A 21,949-nucleotide genomic window follows, 5' to 3' on the forward strand; every position below is an offset into this window, starting at 1 on the left:
CTTCCTCAATCTTATGTCAGTGACATCAAATTCTGTCTGCTGGAAATGCATTAAAGTTGTAAAAACGCTGGCGACTTGACCTTTTTTTTAAGAGAGATTGCCTGCCAAAGTCCTAACTGTTAAACTTTTTTGGGTTAACAGTTTTCCCCAGACATTTGAGGGGCATGGAACATTCATTTTAGGGTGGGCTCGTGTGTAGGACATTAGAGGATCTCTTTTGTCTTTATTCAGGTGGACATCTATAATAAAAAGTGGCCACTTCAAGCATTTCCACCAACATCTCTAATAAAGACGTCCATACGGATTTAATGTACCCACCCTATTCAAATTGACCTAAGAGTAAGAGGACTAACAAAGTTTCGCTAGGCAGAACGATCGCTAGTGTAATTTTGCTTTGAAACACTTGCACTGCTGAAGTAACGCTAGTGAAAAGTCACTAGCGTTCGGCGCCCAGGACGCAACTTCCCATTTTTGTGAATTAGCCTAGTGGTAACAAATTTTTTTGGCGTGAAGTATGGCGAAGTATTCGCTGGCAACAATTCACCCTTTAGTGAATCTGCCCCAAAGTGATCTCATCCAGAATATAAAATAATATTATTATTATTATTAACATGTATTTATATAGCGCCAACATATTGCGTAGCACTGTAAAGTAAATGTGATTATACAACTACATCACATGAATTACATACATAGAACATATGGAGTAACAACCATCACAATCAAAACAGGTACAAAAAGTTGAGGAAGGCCCTATGCATAGGCATACAGTCTAAAGGGAAGGGAGTAATACACAAGGTGTGGGAGTGGGCAAGATCGAATTAAGTGGGTGAGAAATGTGGTATTGTATGTGGTGTTGCGTTTGGTAGTTAAGCAGAGTGAGGGTAGGCTTCTCGAAAGAAGTGCGTTTTGAGAGATTTCTTGAAAGCAGAAAGGTTGGGAGAAAGTCGGACAGACCGTGGGAGAGTGTTCCAGAGGAGGGGTGCAGCCCTTGCAAAGTCTTGAATGCGAGCATGTGAGGAGGTAATGAGAGAAGAGTTGAGTAGCAGGTCAGTAGAGGAGCGTAGTAAGCGATTGGGTGAGTATATAGAGATGAGTTCAGAGATGTAGGGTGGGGCAGAGTTATGAAGTGCTTTGAAAGTCAGTGTCATTAATTTGAATTTGATTCTGAAAGGTAACGGAAGCCAGTGCAGGGATTGACAGAATGGCGAGGCAGAGGAGGAGCGGTTGCTGAGGTGTATGAGCCTCGCAGCAGTGTTCATTATGGACTGGAGAGGTGACAGTCTCTGGAGGGGGAGGCCAATTAAAAGAGAGTTACAGTAGTCTAGACGCGATATGATGAGAGAGTGAATAAGAATTTTGGCAGCATCTTGGGTGATAAATGATCGTATTTTGGATATGTTCCTTAGGTGGAAGTGACATGATTTAATAAGTGACTGGATATGAGGAGTGAATGACAGGGCAGAATCTAGAATAACCCCAAGGCACCGGGCCTGGGGAGAGGGGGTGATAGTGGAATTGTTAACTATGATGGATACTTGCGGGATGTTACTGGTGTTAGTTGGAGGTTTTATATGAGGAATAAATATACAATAACATATAAACCAGTCTTTTGAAGTTTTGGAACAAAGGATGTGCTGCATTTGAGTAAAAGTATACATACCAAATGGCCACAATATGTTACAGCTAATGGAATTATTATAGTATTGCTTAGCTGTAGAAGTTTGTGTTCCTCAGGGATGACACAAAACAGATGATATGTTGTTTTTAGCAGAAGGAAAGTTCAGGCAGTCAGCAGTGGCTACAATATTTCAGTCACTTGCAATACATTTTATAATGAAATAGATGAGGCAGCTGTATTCAGACAATTTCTCTTTGTAACAGTTTTACCACTTTGTCCTTTCAAAAAAGTAATACTTATAAATACTAATCATCAGTTTTCACTTTTTTTAGATTGTTTTGCACAGAATAACAGTGAGACCTTAACGTTGTTTTTTCTCCTTTCTGAGATGTAGATATTGTTCAATTAGAGGCACACTTATTAAAGTTCGAATTTCGAATTTATTTAACTCTATTAAATTTGATTATATTCGAAATTCGAATGGGGGTTATTTATAAAAAAAATTTGAATATCTAAAACTCGGATGAATATTCCCAACCCGAAAACTCAAATCGCATTTTATTTTAAATTAGATAAAACTCGATTCGACTTGTATATGAACTCGGCTTGTTTAAGGTGGCGAATAGTCAAATTCGAGTTCTTAAAGGGCCAGATTGTGATAAATCTTGAAATTCAAATTCGAATTAAAACTCAAATTGAGTTTGGAGTTTTGATCATAAAATCAATTAGAAAATTTGAATTTGAATTTTCAATTCGACCTTTAATAAAACTGCACTTCAATGCCATACCTATAAGATTTACCTTAAGATCATTGCATTTATGAAAGATGGGTAAACGTACAATATGCAAACCACACACATTTGATTATAGGAAAAATTCCTGCACACTAGTGTGTATATATATATATATATATATATATATTTATATACCTAGTATATAGAGATTCAGTTTGAATATTTAGCAGCTTTGGGGTATAATAAGTCTCTAAAAATTCAAGTTTTTCCCCTTTAAAAACTCAAAACCTGTACTACAAAAAAATACACATAACCAAGGACAGAACTCCTAGTATTTAAAGAATTGTCAAACAAAAAGTGTAAATGCACAAAAAGAAAGATTTATTACTCGATGTTTCAGTCTCACACAGAGACCTTCATCTAGAGTGAAACCCCCTTTTTAACTCACAATGAAGCAGATGCAACATTACTATTTACAAACATGCAATTTTTTGTGCATACTCCATGAGACACTGTACTTTCTTAACTATGTCTCTCTAAAATGCTACACCAGAAAAAGGATAGCTTTTTTTTATTGGTCAATGTATTTGCTATTATGTTGGTTAGTTAATCGCATTGAATTCTGTTCCTTTCTTGCAGTGACTTATTATCCTCGGATTACTCAGAGATTGAATATAATGATGGAAAACCTAAATTAACTAAGGTAAGGACATTCCAATCTTTCACAGGACAGTTGTATGGGAAAACACATTTTCTTATTTTATACTAGCGGTTATTATATTTATATTCAAGCAGTATCTTTGCAGGTATGCCTTAGAACTCCACCCTGTAGCAAGTCTCTGAAAAATCTACTCTACTACTGTTTCTAAGAATTACAATAATTATACCATTGCCTGATTGTCTCATATGTCCCATTATGAACATTTTGTCACCCGATGTGCCATTTTTTCTATTGCATGTAACTCTTGTTTTATCTTGCTTTATATTAATATCTTATTAAGATATACTAATATCTTTTTATTTAAAAGATTCTGTTTCATATTTTGTTATGGAATTCCCTGTTTGTCAGGCTTCTTTAACACATTTCACTACGATTTATCATGCAATTACTCTTAACCAATAATTGTTATTCCACCGAGTTTGTGGCTTTTAAAAGTCTATCTTGAGTTAAGGTCATTAGTCCTACTTTGTTCATATGATACTCCCTCTGAAGCTCTGTCATGCTTTACACATATTTCCTCCTACATATTTCCTATAAAACAGTAACCAGGTTGGTAAAACTTGGTACATTGTGTTACAGTAGTGTGCTGCTAAAATGCAGAGCTGCTAAATAAAGCACAAGCATTGCAGTTGCTGATTCAGGAATCCAAGAGGAAGATTATGTGAAAATGCCTCTCAGTCATGGAGATCGTGTTGGCTGTAGCTATTGGAGACCTTCTCCTAGAGTAGCTTGCAACAAAGACGCCTGGCTATTTCTCTTTGCAACAATCTGGTTGCACTAAAATGTCTACTAATTTTGCTTGTGAATTGCTCATCTAGTCAGCAGTTTTTGTAGAGCCTAGCACTGTATAGCCTCTGGGAGCCCCCAGACAGCCACATTGGTGATTAAAAAGTGACTGCGGCAGCTGTGATCAATAGTCTGGCCCCCTTATGTGACATTTAAAGCATATGTTTTGGTCTCCCAGGGGCCATGCAATGCAACCCCAAGCAAATTGCAAAATCTGCTTCTCCCAAAGCTGCTTGTTTGATTTTAGTTTTTGATGGATAGGAATATGTTTTTTTTTTTTTGCTGACTTGTTCCTGTGATTTTGCTAATCTACATATGCAAATTAGTGTTCAGGTTCAGTTCGGACTGAAGTGGATTGGGTATTCAGCCAAATTCTAAAATCTTGGATTCAGTACATCCCTAGTGCAGGTATGGAATCCCTTATCCGGAAACTCGTTATCCAGAAAGCTCCAAATTACAAAAAGGGTATCTCCCATAGACTTCATTTTAATAGAATAATTAAAACTTAATACAATTATTTCCGTTTTATCTGTAATAATAAAACAGTACCTTGTACTTCATACTAAATAAGATGTATTTCATCTTTAGTGGAGTCAAAACAATCCTATAGGGTTTATTTATTGTTTAAATGATTAAATGAGGAGACTTAAGGTATGGAGATCCAAATTACAGAAAGACCCCTTATCTGGAAATCTCCAGGTTCTGAGTATTTTGGATAACAGGTCCCATACCTGTACACATATTACGACAGAGATGTTACAATAGAAGCATAGTCTCAGTTTATAATATCAGAAAGTTAACCCCCTATTTGAGTACATAAAGTGAGAGTGCCACCTTGATTATGAAACATGGGTTACGCATAATACTAGACAAAAGAATTAATGGACCAAGACTGTTTTGAAACTTAAGACCTTGAAATGCATTACTTGGATTTATAAACAAACTATTCTTTCTGTTTTTATATTATTGTTGGGCAGAATATTATGTCCATATTCAATATTTTTGAGTTGGGTTTATTGTGGTTGTGTAAAAGCTTTTTTAGAGTGATCCACTTACTGTGTTCAGTGGTTCAATGAAATCTTAATTCACTTATAATGAGCACAGAGCAATCTTGGCTCTGAAGCGCTCTCTTTTTTTTTTATGAACGAGTAATTATGATAAATTACAGGTAGAAGAGAATTCTATATTTCAAATTTCTTTCATGACAAATACAAGAAGTACTTTCATGACAAAATAGAGGGTTTCCTTGTGCCTGAACAATCTGCAAACTGCATCTTTAACCTCATGCACAAGTACAGTTTAGTGATTTGCATATGGCTTTTTAACCAGTGCAATTTTAGAGACTAGTGTTGTGCCAAAAAATAGTAATTGAGTTTACAATTTTATAGTGGTAACAGTAGATTATATGGTCTTACTAGCCCTTTATTACCGATTGTTATACAAATAAAAAACGTGGGGGCAGATTTACATAGGGTCGAATATCGAGGGTTAATTAACCCTCGATATTCGACTGCCGAATGTAAATCCTTCGACATTGAATATCGAAGTTGAAGAATTTACCGCAAATAGTTCGATCAAACGAAAAAAAGGATTTTGATCCATCGATCGAACTTCCCCATAGGCTAAAATTGCACTTCGGTAGGTTTTAGGTTGCGAAGTAGGGGGTCGAAGTTTTTTTTTTAAAGAGACAGTACTTTGACTATCGAATGGTCGAATAGTCAAAAGATTTTTAGTTCGAATCGTTTGATTCGAAATTGTAGTCAAAGGTCGAAGTAGCCAATTCGATAGTCGAAGTAGCCAAAAAAAATTCGAAATTCGAAGTTTTTTTATCCTATTCCTTCACTCGAGCTAAGTAAATGGGCCCCTAAATGTTCAGTATTAAATGTAATGACTTCCCAAATACCACAAGGAATAAATGGGCCATCAGAGACCATGAATCTGAATCTAAACACACCATCAAACTTTGGTGCATATGTAGTAGGAATTCTGTGGTGCCTGTTTCTAGCAGATGAAAATGATCTGCCCATTGAGTTGACTCTAACTTTAACTGTACATATGCATCCTTGTGCAACAACCATACAAGTTATCATAACTAGAGTTCCACATTGCTTTGCCCCGTGCACAGAACTACAAGTTGGCCAGTTGGTGAAATCATTGTATACCATGTTCAAGAAAAATTCAGCACCAGGTGTACCAGGCATACCTCCAGGTTTTTCCTTTTTAGGCAAGATATAGAACCCCAACGGGGCTGGGGCTCATCAGAAAGTAGGCATGGCTTCAGTGGATCTGGAGAGTGTGTAGCATAACTGAACATGAGCAGTGTGGATTGAAGGCTTGGTCTAAGTTCTTAAAAAGTTTTTGTTTTTTTAAATGTTAAAAGGTAGCTTTTTTAAATATGTTATTATGTTTCAACTGGTTATCCTTATTAGAAGAAAAAGTTAGCTTTGGGGTTGAAAATATCCCTATAATATGAAATTTCTTTATGAAAAGAATAACATAATTTCTATTTGCCTGTACGGTTTACTGAGCTGTAAAACATATTGTTGGATTATGTATGATTCCCATTATGTAAAGGTATAAACACAGTAGTGCACAGTAGGGAAGGATCTGAATCTCACTCCTGCCAAACCCAAGGCAGCCCTCACAATACCATAAAAATCAGATTTTATTGAGCTCTGCATTACTGTTCATGACCTCTCAATTGTAAATAGCTAACTATTGAAGTATAATTTTTTGTTATTCAAATCTCAAACTTTCTTTATGGGGCAATTGTAGGTCATAATGATTGTACAATAATGATTGTATTGTTTTATTTATAGCGTCTTCACAATATTGTTGTTTGTTCTGCAGGGAGGAGAACATTGCTACTACCATGGAACCATCAGAGGGTTCAACAATTCAAGAGTGGCTATTTCCACGTGCAATGGTTTACAGTAAGGGAATATGTTCCTTAATACTAACCACTGTTTATTTAGTATGTAAATAACCATCAGAGGGGTCAACAATTCAAGAGTGGCTATTTCCACGTGCAATGGTTTACAGTAAGGGAATATGTTCCTAAATACTAACCACTGTTTATTTAGTAAGTAAATAATTTATTCTACTTTTCCAGCTAATTGAGAGAGTAAATTATTTTCTTCCATTACGCTTTGCACATCTGTAGCCATGTGATGACCTTGAATGCACTATATGTTGTTATTCCCTTATGACTGAAAGCACATAGTTCTTGTGTCGAGATCTCAATAAATCAGGTTTTAGCACAATTTGATACAGTGTGTGCCATCTTATTTTTTATACAATACATGGATTGACTATACTTTTTGTGCAGCAGAGTTTCCAGATTGAGTACAGCAATATATTGCATACATAATTTTGGACTTATTATTAGTATTAGTTGCACATAGTACTTGTTACATTACTTGTCATTGATTTTGTCAAATCATTGTGATACTGCCTAGAATTATGGTATACTCTGTTATGCTAAATTACCTATAAAAATTACATCAATGTGCCAATGTGTCTCGTATATTCAAACTGGGCAATTTTGCGTGTAGTAAACCTGACCAATAAGAGGATTGCTTTTGTTATTCTACTTGCAGGAGACTAATCAAGGCTAACTTCTGATTGGTTGCTTTGAGTAAATTTGCCCATTGTTAATAGATGAACACTGCCATGAGTTTTTTTATTTTTTAGTTATTTGTTGTAAAGGACATTTTTGACATTATAATGTAAAAATAAGGCAAAATACAGAAAGCAAATTCAAATATTTGGTCTAATGTATATTTACTGTTATATTATTATGAGTAAATGAATAATAAGGAGTAGGCAGCAATGAATGCATAATGCAAGTCAGCATCTTCACTCTTAGCGTGGAAACCAGGCCATTAAATTATTAACAAAAATAAATTTCATTTCTGGCTCTGTAAGAAAGTGCCTTTAAGAGCACCCTGCCTGAGTTGTACAAGAGCAGAAAGGGTATCTCACTAGTCAGACAACTTAAGTGTCCCCAGGCACCTTTAATAATTCAGCCTTTAAAGCCAAGGATGCTGGTGAATACTGGCTTCCAGCTGATTCAGTTTTCTTGCTGCGGAATAATGGACTCATGACATTGATTACTGTTGTTTTTCCATTTACCGAAATGCAAATACATTCTCCCCCCCTTTTTTTAAAGCAGAACGGTGGAGATTTAATTTATCATTTACTGTATATGTGAGGCTCTATAGAAGGACACTGTCTTTGCACAATAAAGGCTCAATAAACAGTACCTTTTCTTAAAATACAAAGACCCAACAATTCCTACCTCTCTCTACACACAAATACAAAAATTACAGCTCTAAAGACAAACATGAACATTTTCACTATGCATTAAAGCACACTGAAATATAATTTCTGTTCTGAGTTTAGTATGCTATATATCTAAACTGAACATCATTTATGGTGAAAATTATTGCAGGTTGTAAGAAAAATTAGGATGTAGATCATGTAGCTGTTTTGTTTGCTATTTTTGAAAAGCCATGTCATAAGACCATCCTACATTGCCTACTGTCAATAACTAGAGTTTAGAAACCCCCACAGCCAAACATGGGAGCCTCAAATGACTAATGAAGCACACTAAAAGCAATTTACTAAAATTTGAATTTCTCTAAAAATGTGTTTTTTTTATTTCTTTAAAACTCTAAAACTTTTCACCAAGAAAAACTCTTAACACAAAACTTTGACAAGTAAAAATCGTCAAGGTCCTATAGAAGTCAGTGGGATGTGCACTGATCTTGTTGCACTTTTTTAACCATTCAGACTTTTTAGAGATTTTTCTGATTTGTTTTGGTTTAGAGATAATTAGATTTTTTTCCATATCACCCAGCTTTTTTTTTCATTCATACTTTTTATCTATGGATCTTTCATGGCATTTGTGATTTTAGAGAAATTGAATTTAATCGTGGTTTCAAAAGGCTCTAAAACCACTGAAATTCAACCTTTAATAAATGAGCCTCTATGATTGGCAGATGTATACCTCGCTACACAAAAAATAGAAATATCGCGAGTGGTTGGCAGCTGAGACAGACGTCATTTTCATGGTCAATAGTGACATCTGTTGGAATTAGCTTGTATGTTGACAATGAAGGAAAATAAGGTAGGAACTGGCTAACATTGAATTTATAAGAAAACACTCTATGGAAGGTGGATAGCTGCAAATGTCCTATAATTATAATGCCTTATGCTAAAGTAATGTTGACATAGCTCTAGCTCTAGAATCAGAATCAAATAAGCTCAAGTTGGACTGCGTGCTGGTAGAACACAGCAGCAATTTAAATATAGTATCTGCTCTTAAATGGAGTTTATTTATTATACAAGAATGCTAATGACAATCCATCTGAAAAATGAAAACATTTATATAGCCTTTCACAAATGACCTTGTTCCATAATTTCACTTCACTTTCTTCCATGTGGGTTAGCAGTTCACTTTGAGTGAGAAGTATTGTCCTTTTATGATCTCTGCCAGATCAGCCTGTTATAAAATGCATACAACAAACGTTTTATAAATAAGATCTGAGACAACAAAGGGTTTCTGAAAAGTCAATGTGCTTATTTTACAGTAGTTAAATTGGAAGCGTAATATATATATATAAAATAAATATGCCATAGTGCTACCATAAATGATACAATTATGCAAATTTATTTAGTTGACATTTCAGTCCAATAAATCTTCTTGGAGGAGCGAAAAAAGTATTAAGACCCATGAGTGCTCTTTATATATATATATATATATATATATATATATATATATAGATATATATATATATCTATATATATCTACAGTGCTGTGAAATATGCTGGCTTTTCTATATATATATATATATATATATATATATATATATATATATATATATATATATATACACATACAGTGCTGCGAAATATGCTGGTGCTATATAAATAAATGTTAATAATAATAATAATAATAATAATAATAATGTATACTTATAAACAAACTGCCTGTATGAGCTAATTCACTAAAAAGGGGCTACAGGTGGAGGAGGCTGGGAAGCATCCTTGCCTGGTGCAGAGCTGTCTTGATAATGGTGACTTTAAATGGGACCCCAGCAACCAGCAATTCATAGACATCCTGAATGGTCCCCAGCCAAGCAACCAGCCGTAAACATAGTTTCTTGGCCAAAGCATGCCTGGACAAGGTATCAGAACATATAGGGATGTGTACATCCCTTTGTCACCCATCATTTCAATGCAGTAACAGCTTGGTCCCCCACATTTCATGACAGGCACAGCATGGAACTAGCATTTCATGACAGGAATAGTATGGCCCCCAGCATCCTATACCACTAGAATTATGGGCTGTAAATTTGTGTGCTGTAAATTTGTGTGCAAAAATGCATTGGTTTAAAATTGTCTGCTTTGCCTTTAGTATAACAGAGCATGCCTGCAATATTAAAGTACAACAATGTAAAACTACATAACCTAGGACAGTGACAGAAAATTTGTTTGTGCCTTTGTGGAGGCAGTTTGTATATTTACCATAGTAAGAAACTTGGTACCACAATGAAAGAAACAAAATAGATATGTTATTACAATATAACTTGCTAGCCTTTAGTATATGTGATATAACTTTCTTTTCTTGATTTTTCAGTGGGATGTTCGATGATGGAACCCATACTTACACAATACATCCAGTGGATATAACTCACAGTTCTGTAAGTTGCACACCACCTATCTGTATATAACTTGCAGCATAGTATAATCCATTACACAAAATCTATCAATGTAGGACTCCGATGCTACATAGTTATATAGTTACATAGTTACATAGTTAAATCGGGTTGAAAAAAGACAGAGTCCATTGAGTTCAACCCCTCCAAATGAAAACCCATCATCCATACACACACCCCTACATACTTTCACATAAATTAAACATACCCATATCGTATTAACTATAGAATTTAGTAGCACAATAGCCTTTGATATAATGTCTGTTCAAAAAATCATCCAAGCCACTCTTAAAGGCATTAACTGAATCAGCCATCACAACATCACCCGGCAGTGCATTCCACAACCTCACTGTCCTGACTGTGAAGAACCCCCTACGTTGCTTCAAATGAAAGTTCTTTTCTTCTAGTCTGAAGGGGTGGCCTCTGGTACGGTGATACACTTTATGGGTAAAAAGGTCCCCTGCTATTTGTCTATAATGTCCTCTAATGTACTTGTAAAGTGTAATCATGTCCCCTCGCAAGAGCCTTTTTTCCAGAGAAAACAAGCCCATCCTTGACAGTCTACCCTCATAATTTAAGTCTTTCATGTCTCTAACCAGTTTAGTTGCTCATCTCTGCACTCTCTCCAGCTCATTTATATCCCTCTTAAGGGCTGGAGTCCAATGCTAGTCAGAAGGCTGCCGATTACTGGTTGATGATAATATACATATATGTTAAATGTGTATGTGGGCTTTTTTCTGAGCTGATCTTCATTAGCTGCATAGATTATGTAGGATTTTTGCTATGCATTTAACTTTTTTTGTTTATTTATTCTTTATTTTCTTTTATTCTTTAATGAGGTATGTCTCCCTTTCTATCCAAAGTACTAACTTTCCAAGTGGGGCATCTCTCCCGTCTCCCTGCTTGTCTGTGATGAAAAATGCAGCAGAAGAAACTCTTGGTGGCTCTACCACTTATTATAAAGTACCAAGAGAAGAAAAAAATACCTCCCCCAACCTCAAGACAACCTATACAATAGAGAAATATTTTATTCTAAAATGTAAAAATAAGAGTTATAATATAAATCCATGTTAGATTTTTTTCAATTTGCTGTTTGCTTTGAATATTCAGTCCATTATTTGAACTGTTTATGTTCTATGTAATGCAGGCAGGCAGGCTTCTGAAGAGCAAATATTTTGTTAAAACCAAGGATCTGAATGTGTTAATTTTGTTATTGTCTGCAGAAAAAAAAATAAGCTTGCAAAAAAAAAAAAATGAAATGTCGTCATTGCCACATTGCATTCAGCCTCTTTGGTGCACATTTTGAGGCTCTGGGTATTAATCATATTGACAACAGCATAGATCATGGTGCTAAGTGTTCCATGCTTGGATAATTTTAGCATACATTTTGTAGCTCCTAACCTCTACTCAGCCAAATGTATTCAGTACAAAGCTTTTATTCTCCAAACTGATTAGCAGTTGTGGGAATAGCTCATATTTTGTATGCATGCTTCCTTATTTGATTTATAAACAGTGAAATGAATAGCAAAGGTGGTGTCTTTCTTTGCATCTATACAGTAGTTGTTTCTAGATTGCTATCCTCCTTATCTTCTACTGCACCAAAGATTTGTAAATGTTTGTAAGTCTGTGGGAGAAGGGGCAGCAATTGTACAAATTTGCAAACAATTATAGTCACTTAAAAATGTTACATAATTTAAAAGGGGAGATTGTCAAAAATCAACATTTTAGTGTGTAAGCTTTAGTTTATGGAAATAGGTTCATGGTGGGTAGGGATGTAGCGAACTGCCGATTTGGTGTTCGCGAACGCCGTTCGCGAACACCGGCAAAAAATGCGAACGTTCGCGAACAGTTTGCGAACTTCGAACACCCGCTAAAATCGTTCGATTCGAACTATCGTAGGATTTTAATCGTTCGATCGAACTATTTTCATTCGAATCGAACGATCGAAGCATTCGATCGAATGCTTTTCATTCGATCGAATGCTTTTCATTCGATCGAATGCTTTTCATACGATCGAATGCTTACAATCGTTCGAACGGATGGAAATCGTTCGATTTTTAGCGGTCGAAGGAATTCGAATGGTCGAATGGTCGAACGATTTGTATTCGAATCGAACGCGAACTCAAAATGCGAACGTCGCGCGACGTTCGCGAACATTCGGCGGACGCGAACGGTCGAAGTTCGCGCGAACAAGTTCGCCGGCGAACAGTTCGCTACATCCCTAATGGTGGGCCGGCACTACTCGTAAGAAAGGTGTTTGGTGCCTGGGTGCTATCAGCAAAGTAAGTAAGATATCCTGGAAAAAGGCGAGCACTCACAGGTCTTAAAATGCAAAAAATCTGTGAAATTTATTGAAAATAAATAACTGACGTTCTCCTATAGGATTAGCCAAAATGTCAGTTATTTTATTTTTTTGCATCTTAAGACCTGTGAGTGCTCGCCTTTTTCCAGGATATATTAAAAATTCTGTATCATTCCTGCAATTATCGAATGACTCTTCTGTATTCCACTCTCAGCCATCTATCTCTGTACATGTCGCTTTGTGATCGTATCATTTTTTCTGAAAGACAGTCAACACTAACACATCTAGCTAAAAGGGAGCACACGCCAATGTATTTAAATGTCAATGTATTTGAATGATCAAAATCTGACTCTGACTCCTACTGACAGATTGTGAGGGGATATTGAAAAATAACTTGATTATTTCAGAAATTGTACAGAATTTTTAATAGAAGGTTTCCTTTTTCTATTAGAAGGTTATATTACATTTTATTCTCAAAATAGTTCCCCTTTAAAGGACCTTTAATAGTTAAAAATATTATTTTAACTTCACATACTATTTATCGTTATTCATTAAATATACAAATCATTTCTTTATTCCTAAAGTGGATGTTTAGCTTTAGACAACTGTCTTAATTTGAACTGCACCTGTTAGGAAAAAGGTTTTGTAAATCATTGTTATTAGTTTAAATGTTTAGTTTTGAAGCTACAGACCATATAAGCTGTGAATCAGCACTGTAAAAACTCTCTCTGCTCTATCTTTGATACCATTGGCTGGCAGAATCCAGCCAACTGGATCAACAAAATACATATGATCAGCAGTGTGAATCTACAGCTTATATGGTCTGTAGCTTCAAAACTAAACTTTTAAAATAATAAAGATAATTTACAAAAATGTTTTGTTTTCTCACATGGGCTGTTTAAATTCAGACTATTTCTGAAGCCAGACATCCCCTTTAAATGCAAATATCATGCTTTCTAAAAATGCTGCCAAATTGCTGACTAGCAAACATTTACATATAATTGCATTCTTGGTGTTTTCTTTCCCCATGTTACTGGCCTTTTGAGATAATAGCGGGATCGATGCCCGCATTCTCCACCATTTGTTGGGGAAAAATCCAAAGACCAGAGATCACCTGAGGTACAAAGGGTTAACCAAGTTTATTAAATATATAATAAACATACACGAGCTTCGTGGTTGCTGTACTCAAGTGAGACATAATACAGAACAAAGGATGACCAGACATTATATACCCTTTGCTAAGGGCTTTCATGGGAAAGCTATGTAAAGGGAGTATGAAGGAAGTACAGGGGAGTGATAGTGAATACGTCTCAATATCCAATTAGATGTATGGGAAATTCTATGGAGTATGTATCTTCAATGACGATTTACCTAAGGACAGGAATACAATAACAAGCTATAATACTGATAAGAACCTACTTATATGGTACACAGGCTTAGGGAAGCCTTGAAACAGTTTCTAGAAGGGCCCCATGGGCACTTTGAAACTGTCCACTCCACTAAGGGGGGTTGGAATGTGAGGGCCAAGCATGGCCTACAGAACTTTTTCTCCACAATACCCACTTCTGAACTCACATATAGACACCATTCAAAGCCTGGTTGTTTGACCTAATAAATTCAAGTTTTCGCTTTTTGCAACAAAGAGGTGCTGCAGTAGGGTTAAATAAGGTGGTTGAAGCACACGCAATATTGTCTATTTTGGACGATTCAAGGCCAGTATTGTCAGGAAATGAAGATGCCCAAAATGCATTAATATATAAAGGCTTTTTCCCAGATCATATGTATTATTTAAGCTCATTATAAATGAGACTGAATGAGTTAGTGTTTATGCTGCATTAGAGCTGATGATAAAATATGTATCTAAAGAAAACATATTTGCATGTGCTTATAACTGAATAACTTTTTACCATGTAAATACATTATACTGGTGTTATTAGCTCCTAAAAAATAAATTTACTCCAATGCTTTTTAGGTTGCTGTACACTATATTAGTTCTGAATGGCTCATAACGGAGTACATTTTTGATAAATTATTAATTTACATGTTTTTGTTTGTTCATTCTCTAGAAAAGCACAAGTCGGCCACATATAATTGAAAGAACTGCAGGGTCCCAAATATCTGTTCGTCTAGATGGTTTAGGTACGTTTGTTCATATTAACTCTGCAGCCTGGTCATTCATTCATTTGCTGCCCAATCATATTCAGTGCAAGTGCTTGATATCTAACTCTGCTATATTCTACAAAATGATACAAAGAAATATAGCATTAGCTGTATGCAACTTTAGTCAAAAGTACAATTTTACTTTCCAACTGTATCTAGTTTGGTGGGAAAATTCTTGCAAGTGGACTATAAAATCAGCATACCTTGCCTCTATATGGGTGAGGTTTGTGGTACAATTAGGCATACATAGGGTAACTTGAGTACCTAGGAAACTGAGTTAAAAGATGGGTTTTTAGTGAAACGACCCTGGAAAAACACAACTCAATCTATAATAAATAACCCCATAAATGTAATTGATCTATTTTACTGTTTTATCGCAGAATCAGAAGGAAAGGTCAACAGCCAGAAGACACCCTTTGTACAAACAGAATGGCTACGAAGAAGGAGGAAAAGAGCTCTACCTGTGAGTTAGTGATAGAATTACAAAACTCTATAACATTCTATATCTAGTCTTACTGTGACTGAAGCATGAATATTTTTTGGGGGGGGGAGGAGAGTCTGATTTGAAATTCAATGAACAAATGCATTTGCAGTGTTTCTGTTGATTCCATTTGACGTTGTTGATGTTGTACCCATTGTTGCTAGTGATCACAGTCTAGTTCTGCATAGATCAAAGGGAAACACAGAACATAACACTGATTATGTTAGCAAAATAGTACTTGTATGGCAGCATAGTAGATTTTACACTGGCTTTAACTTAGAGGGATAAACATGCCTGTAGTTTTTCCTTGCCCCTTTTTTATGCCTTTATGTGCATTTAGATAGGGGAGCCACTACAGGAAAAAGGTGTTTGTGAGAATGTTAGTTTTCCATAATAACTACCCTGCTGTTACAGACAGAGCTGTTGAAATATTTTAAATGCAAAAGACTACACCAAGACCATAAATATGGAATATGCTGTGAAAACAATAGTGAAAATAGCATTCTCTCCAGTGCATGAAAACATTTTAGCAAGTTAAATTATATATACAGTATATCTATATTTTGGTAAAATATTAGGAGCCACTCGGCCATGTTAGTCCTTAGCATGTGAAATACTGCTATTTTTCTTGTAGGCACCTCGTGGAATTTTTGAGGAGATGAAATATATTGAACTTATGATTGTAAATGACCATCAAATGGTAAGCTGACTGCAAAAGCATAAACAAAAATATTAGGTTATTTGTGGCATCACATTTTAGGAGCCTGACAGAGAGAGATGGGTAGTCTGTGCAGAGCTCCTGTTCTGTATAACAAGCTTTACTATCAATATGTGTCAATATTATCCTCCCCAGCGCAGTGTTACCCAATAGTCTGTCTGTCAGACCAGCTAAACAGTGCAGGCTGCAAAGTGTCAAATCTTTTAGTCATGCTGGGGGCAATGTGATCATCCTGTTGGCTGGAGTCCATATTCTGCCAATGGCAGGACTGCGCTCCCTCAGCTACTGAGACTTAATTATTTGATTTTCTATATCTTGACTCACATTTGCTTATCTCTTCTCGGAGTTGCCTTTCACTTTTCAGGTATGGATATGGGATCTATTATCTGGAATACTTTGGGACCATAGCCCTTTAGCAGTAAAGAGCTGTGCCTCTTAAGATGCCCCAGTAGCTCCCCATCTTCTTCTCTGCTGATTCACTGCACATGCTCTGTGCTGCTGTCACTTACTGAGCTTAGGGACCCATTCACATTGTACAGTATATTCTGTACTCACAGAATATAAATAGGTGCAATAGGTTCGTTATATAAAAAATTGAATTTTAAGCCATATTCATTTTTAGGGTTTATTTCTCCTTTAAATTAACTTTTAGTATGATGTAAAGAGATATTCTGACAATTTGCAATTGGTTTTAATTTTTTATTTATTAATAGAAGCTATTAAATCTTATTTGATTATTTGCAGTGCTTATATGTAAAAGTTATTAGGAGTCTGCCGGCTCCACAACTCTGATTCCACAGCCCTGCTGAAGAGAAAGATGAATAATAAAAAGTAGTAATGACAATTAATTTGTAGCCTTACAAAGCATTTTTTTCCCGATGGGGTCAGAGACCCCCATTTGAAAGCTGAAGAGTCAGAAGAAGAAGGCAAATAATTCAAAAACTATAATAAACAAAGTTTCTTAGAATTTTGGCCATTTTATAACATACTACAAGTTTATTTAAATGTGAAGCACATTTAGAAGTAGGAGCAGGAGTAGGAACAGTAAACAGAAAGAGTACTGCTTTCAACAGCATTTAAATTTATATTAAAACTTGTATAAATTGATTAGAATTATATTTTTATTATTAAAAAACAGTTTTAGGTGGATGACCCCTTTCATTTGGTCTAAGTTAAGTGTTTGTGGTTGAATACTGCTGTATACAATACTGCAAATGTCATAGTAATTTTGCATCTTCCTCTTGGTTTATAATTGTAAGAGATAACTAGAAAAAATTTTGAAAATGTGAATTATATGCAAAACTCATCTGTTAGGATTGCCGCATGTGCACCACAAGTCTATATTGTGTATATAAATATCTTACCAGTAGGTGGCAGAAAAGTATCATAGATCAAGTGCAGCAACCTCACAAAATATATATTATACAGTAGAACCCCCATTTTACGTTTTTCAGGGGATGAGAAAAAAATGTAAAATCCAGTAAAACATAAAATCTGTTAAAAATGGATTATGCAGGTGGGACCACAAAAAAATGAGGATAAACTTGAAATGTAAACTTGAATGTAATTTGAGGGAAAACTTGAAAACAGGGGATGTAAAATTGAGGTTTTACTGTATGTGTATATACTGTATATGTGTATGTATATATATATATATAAGATAATCAAAGGACTCACACTCCAATTCCTTTTTTGTGAATAAACGTGTAAATTTATTTTTAGTTGCAACTAAAAATAAATTAACACGTTTATTCACGAAAAAGGAATTGAAGTGCGAGTCCTTTGATTATCTTATCTGAACAACATTGACCCACGCACCCAAAATTGTTTGGAATATCTGGTAAGAGTGCATATATATATATATATATATATCCCATAAATAATGTTTTATTAACAAAAGAGAGAGAGAGACCCAAATGGGCTTTTTCAATGAAGAAAAACTTTCTGAGTTTTTGGTGCCAATGTTTTTCTTCATAAAAAAAATCGGACAAACATAAAGATAGCTGAGCTTTTTCGGCACATACCCTGTGTGATAAGTAAATTCATGCAGGGGTCCATTAAAAATTGCATGTGCCAAAAATTACAAGCAATCTCAAATGGGCTTCCAAGCTTTAGAGAAAATGTTCCACATCATGGACACTAAGGGGCAGATTTACAAAATTCGAGTGAAGAATTCGAATGTAAAAAACTTCGAATTTCGAAGTATTTTTTGGGTACTTCGACCATCGAATTGGTTAAATTCGATCGAATTCGAACGATTCGAACGATTCGAAGTAAAAATCGTTCGACTATTCGACCATTCGATAATCGAAGTACTGTCTCTTTAAAAAATACTTCGACCACCTACTTCGGTAGATAAAACCTACCGAAGTCAATGTTAGCCTATGGGGAAGGTCCCCATAGGCTTGCCTGTGATTTTTTGATCGAAGGATTTTCCTTCGATCGTTGGATTAAAATCCTTCGAATCGTTCGATTCGAAGGATTTAATCGTTCGATCGAACGAAAAATCCTTCGATCGATCGATCGCAGGATTTGCGCAAAATTTTAGTTCCCAGTCGAATATCGAGGGTTAATTAACCCTCGATATTCGACTCTTGATGAATCGGCCCCTAAGGCTTTTAAACTCACTATCTTCTGAATGTACATAAAACTCAGAGCATGCAGACTGTAGTGAGTACAATTATTCATGTGCTACATACATTCATTCAATCAATCAATTAAGTTTTACATAAGGAGGAGCCTTACACTTTGCTGGTTATTACTAATGTTATAGTGTTAACCAGTCAGGCGTGTGCTACAGTACCATGCCACTCTGCTTCCACAATCCCCACTGCCTCAAATCCATATTTGGTTCACTCACTGCATTTCATCAAGATCCCCTTTAGCTTTCTCAAGGGCAAACTAGAATATAAAGAGAACTGTCTCAAATGCTCTTATCTATATTAAAAGAATATTTAATGTTTTTTTCCATCTCCGTGTTTTAGAATACCCTGTACGTTAATTGTACTGCAGCTTCTGTTCGATTAGCAGTGAGAAAAAGGGCTTTTACAAAACTTCTCAAAGACTTTTACTGATGGGTGAATCTGTCCCATTTTGCTTTGCAGAAAAATCTACGAAACGTATTGAAGTCAATCTTTACATGAGCGAAGATTTTTATAAGCGCGACTATTTTCTCCAAATGCATTAAAGTCATTGGGTGTCCAAATAATTTTGACGAGCAACAAGTTTTTTGTCATGGCAAATTTTTGCCACAGTTTTGTGAAAACATTTGCGCCCGGCGAACACGAAAATTTGCCGCAAATCCATGCCTGGCGAATGAATTCGCCCATCACTACTCAAAGATCATAATATTAATGATAAAAATAATTTACCTGGAGTATATAGGGACCATCTCCTCACTTTCCTTAGTTACCATTGACCAAAATTATTTTAACATGCTTTTCTGTCATCCTGCTCTTATTGCTGCTACTATGCCTGGCAGGGCTATTATTGGGTTAATTATTGTTTTTATAGGTGATATTAGCCTAATGGCAGTTTTACCTTTACATTTACTTAAAGAGGTGCTTCAACTTTAATTTAAATTTTAGTATGTTATAGAATATGCTAATTCTAAGCAATTTTTCAATTGGCCTTTATTTTTTTCTTTTTGAAAGCTTTTAAGTTATTTGCCTTCTTCTTCTGACTGTTTTCAGTTTTTTTAAAAGGGGGTCACTGACCCCATCTAAAAAACAAAAGCTCTGGCTATAAATGTATTCTTATTCCTACATTGTATTAATTATCGTTCTCTTCAGACCCTGTCCTATACATATTCCAGTCTCGTCAATCGATCCATGGTTACTAGGGTAATTTGGACCTTAGCAAGTTTAATAAATAGGCCCCTTATTGTGACCAAACTATAAGTATATTTTGTCTATTTAGCATTGCATGGTGTTTACTGTGACACAAATGGTTTTATTTGTTTTACCATTTAAAAGGGTTGTTCACCTTTGAGTTAACTTTTAGTATGACGGAGAGAGTGATATTCTGAGACAATTTGTTATTGGTTCTCATGTTTTGAGTTATTTAGTCATTCAGCAGCTCTCCAGTTTGCAATTTCAGCAATCTGGTTGCTTGGGTCTGAATCACCCTAGCAACCATGCATTGATTTAAATAAGAAACTGGAATAGTAACACAGTAAGTTAGGTTGAAAAAAAGACACACGTCCATCAAGTTCAGCCTTTTAAGCCTAATATATAACTTGCCTAACTGGTCGTTGATCCAGAGAAAGGCAAAAAACCCATCTGAAGCCTCTCCAATTTGCCTCAGAGGGGGACAAAATTCCATCCTGACTCCAAAATGGCAATCGGACTAGTCCGTGGATATCTAATGTATCAGCCTGTACGATTCAGGGAGAGAGTTCCACATCTTCACAGCTCTCACTGTAGAAAACCCCTTCCCAAATATTTAGATGGAATCTCCTTTCTACTAATTGGAATGGATGCCCTCTTGTCATCTGGAAGGACCTACTTGTAAATAAAGCATTTGAGCGATTATAATATGATCCCCTTATATATTTATACATATCTCCATATAGTTATCATATCTCCATTTAAGTGCCTCTTTTCCAGCGTGAACAACCCCAAAATCCTGTTTGAGCTTTGGAGACCAAAACTGCATATTCTAGATGGGGCCTTACCAGCACTCTGTACAGCGGAAGAAGAACCCCCTCCTCCCGCAAATCTATGCCCCTTTTAATACAGTTCTAGACTATATTTGCCCTTGATGCTGCTGACTGGCATTGCTTGCCACAGCCAAGTTTATTATCCACAAGGGCTATAAGATCCTTTTCCATTATGGATTTGCCTAGTTCAGTCCCATTACCGGTGTATATGGCTTGGATATTTTTACATCCCAGGTGCATGACTTTACTTACTTCTTTCAATTAACTAAATACAAACAGAAAATAAAAAGTGTGTTTAATGGCTCTAAATTACCTTGTTTTATTCATCTGAAATCTTGCAATCACATAAACATTACATTACAGACAACTCATCCACTTTTTATATTCTTCTCTTTCTCCAGTACAAGAAACACCGTTCTTCACATATGTACACAAATAACTTTGCCAAATCTGTTGTCAACCTTGTGGATTCTGTAAGTATTAGCCAAATGTAATGTTCTGGGATAATAAATAAATCCAAAATGGTAGCTGTTGGCATGGAAAATGCCATTCAGTTTGAGATTGTCAAAAAATGCTAAGTTTAAAGCTTTGAGATGCAGAATGCATGCTGATTGCTAGAAATGTTCTGTAAATGTAGTTGCATGGCTGTTGTACACTTCTTAAATTCCTGGTGAGTGCCATGTCTAAAGATTACTTTAGATTTTCCAGAACTGGAGCGGAATATGCCTTTTATTGGAGCTCCTTATAGATGTTCTCTGGCCCCTGTCCCAGTTTCAAATGAGGGGTGGGTGTATCCTAACTGTCCCTGCCAGAAACACAGTAGGAGGAGGACAGCCAATCACAGCCCTGCAGTCACACAAGCAAAGACAGGCTTCAGTTCCCTATCAGGTCAGCCTAGCTGCTGATTGGTTCCTAACCTACAGTGCAGTGTGCTGAGTGCTGCCGGCTCCACTGCACAGCCTGGGAAAGGAGGAATGGATGGGTGGGACTAGTATGGTTTTGCAGAAATTTTCAATAAGGTAACCAGAAACACTACTTTTTAAA

General features: G+C 35.8%; 1 protein-coding gene across 6 annotated transcripts in view; it reads left to right on the forward strand.

The window, feature by feature from the left end:
* The window catches only part of LOC108701467 (disintegrin and metalloproteinase domain-containing protein 23), an 83,314-nt gene that overhangs the window by 26,509 nt on the left and 34,856 nt on the right, over positions 1-21,949 (forward strand). For all 6 annotated transcript variants that reach the window (XM_041576238.1, XM_041576237.1, XM_041576235.1 and 3 more), the window contains exons 4-10: positions 2,995-3,058; positions 6,713-6,795; positions 10,506-10,569; positions 14,953-15,025; positions 15,427-15,509; positions 16,162-16,227; positions 21,307-21,378. In XM_041576238.1, coding sequence (XP_041432172.1) covers positions 2,995-3,058; positions 6,713-6,795; positions 10,506-10,569; positions 14,953-15,025; positions 15,427-15,509; positions 16,162-16,227; positions 21,307-21,378 — 505 coding nt within the window. The remainder of the gene's footprint in view (positions 1-2,994; positions 3,059-6,712; positions 6,796-10,505; positions 10,570-14,952; positions 15,026-15,426; positions 15,510-16,161; positions 16,228-21,306; positions 21,379-21,949) is intronic.

This window comes from Xenopus laevis, chromosome 9_10L, assembly GCF_017654675.1.
Source record: "Xenopus laevis strain J_2021 chromosome 9_10L, Xenopus_laevis_v10.1, whole genome shotgun sequence".
NCBI lineage: Eukaryota > Metazoa > Chordata > Amphibia > Anura > Pipidae > Xenopus > Xenopus laevis.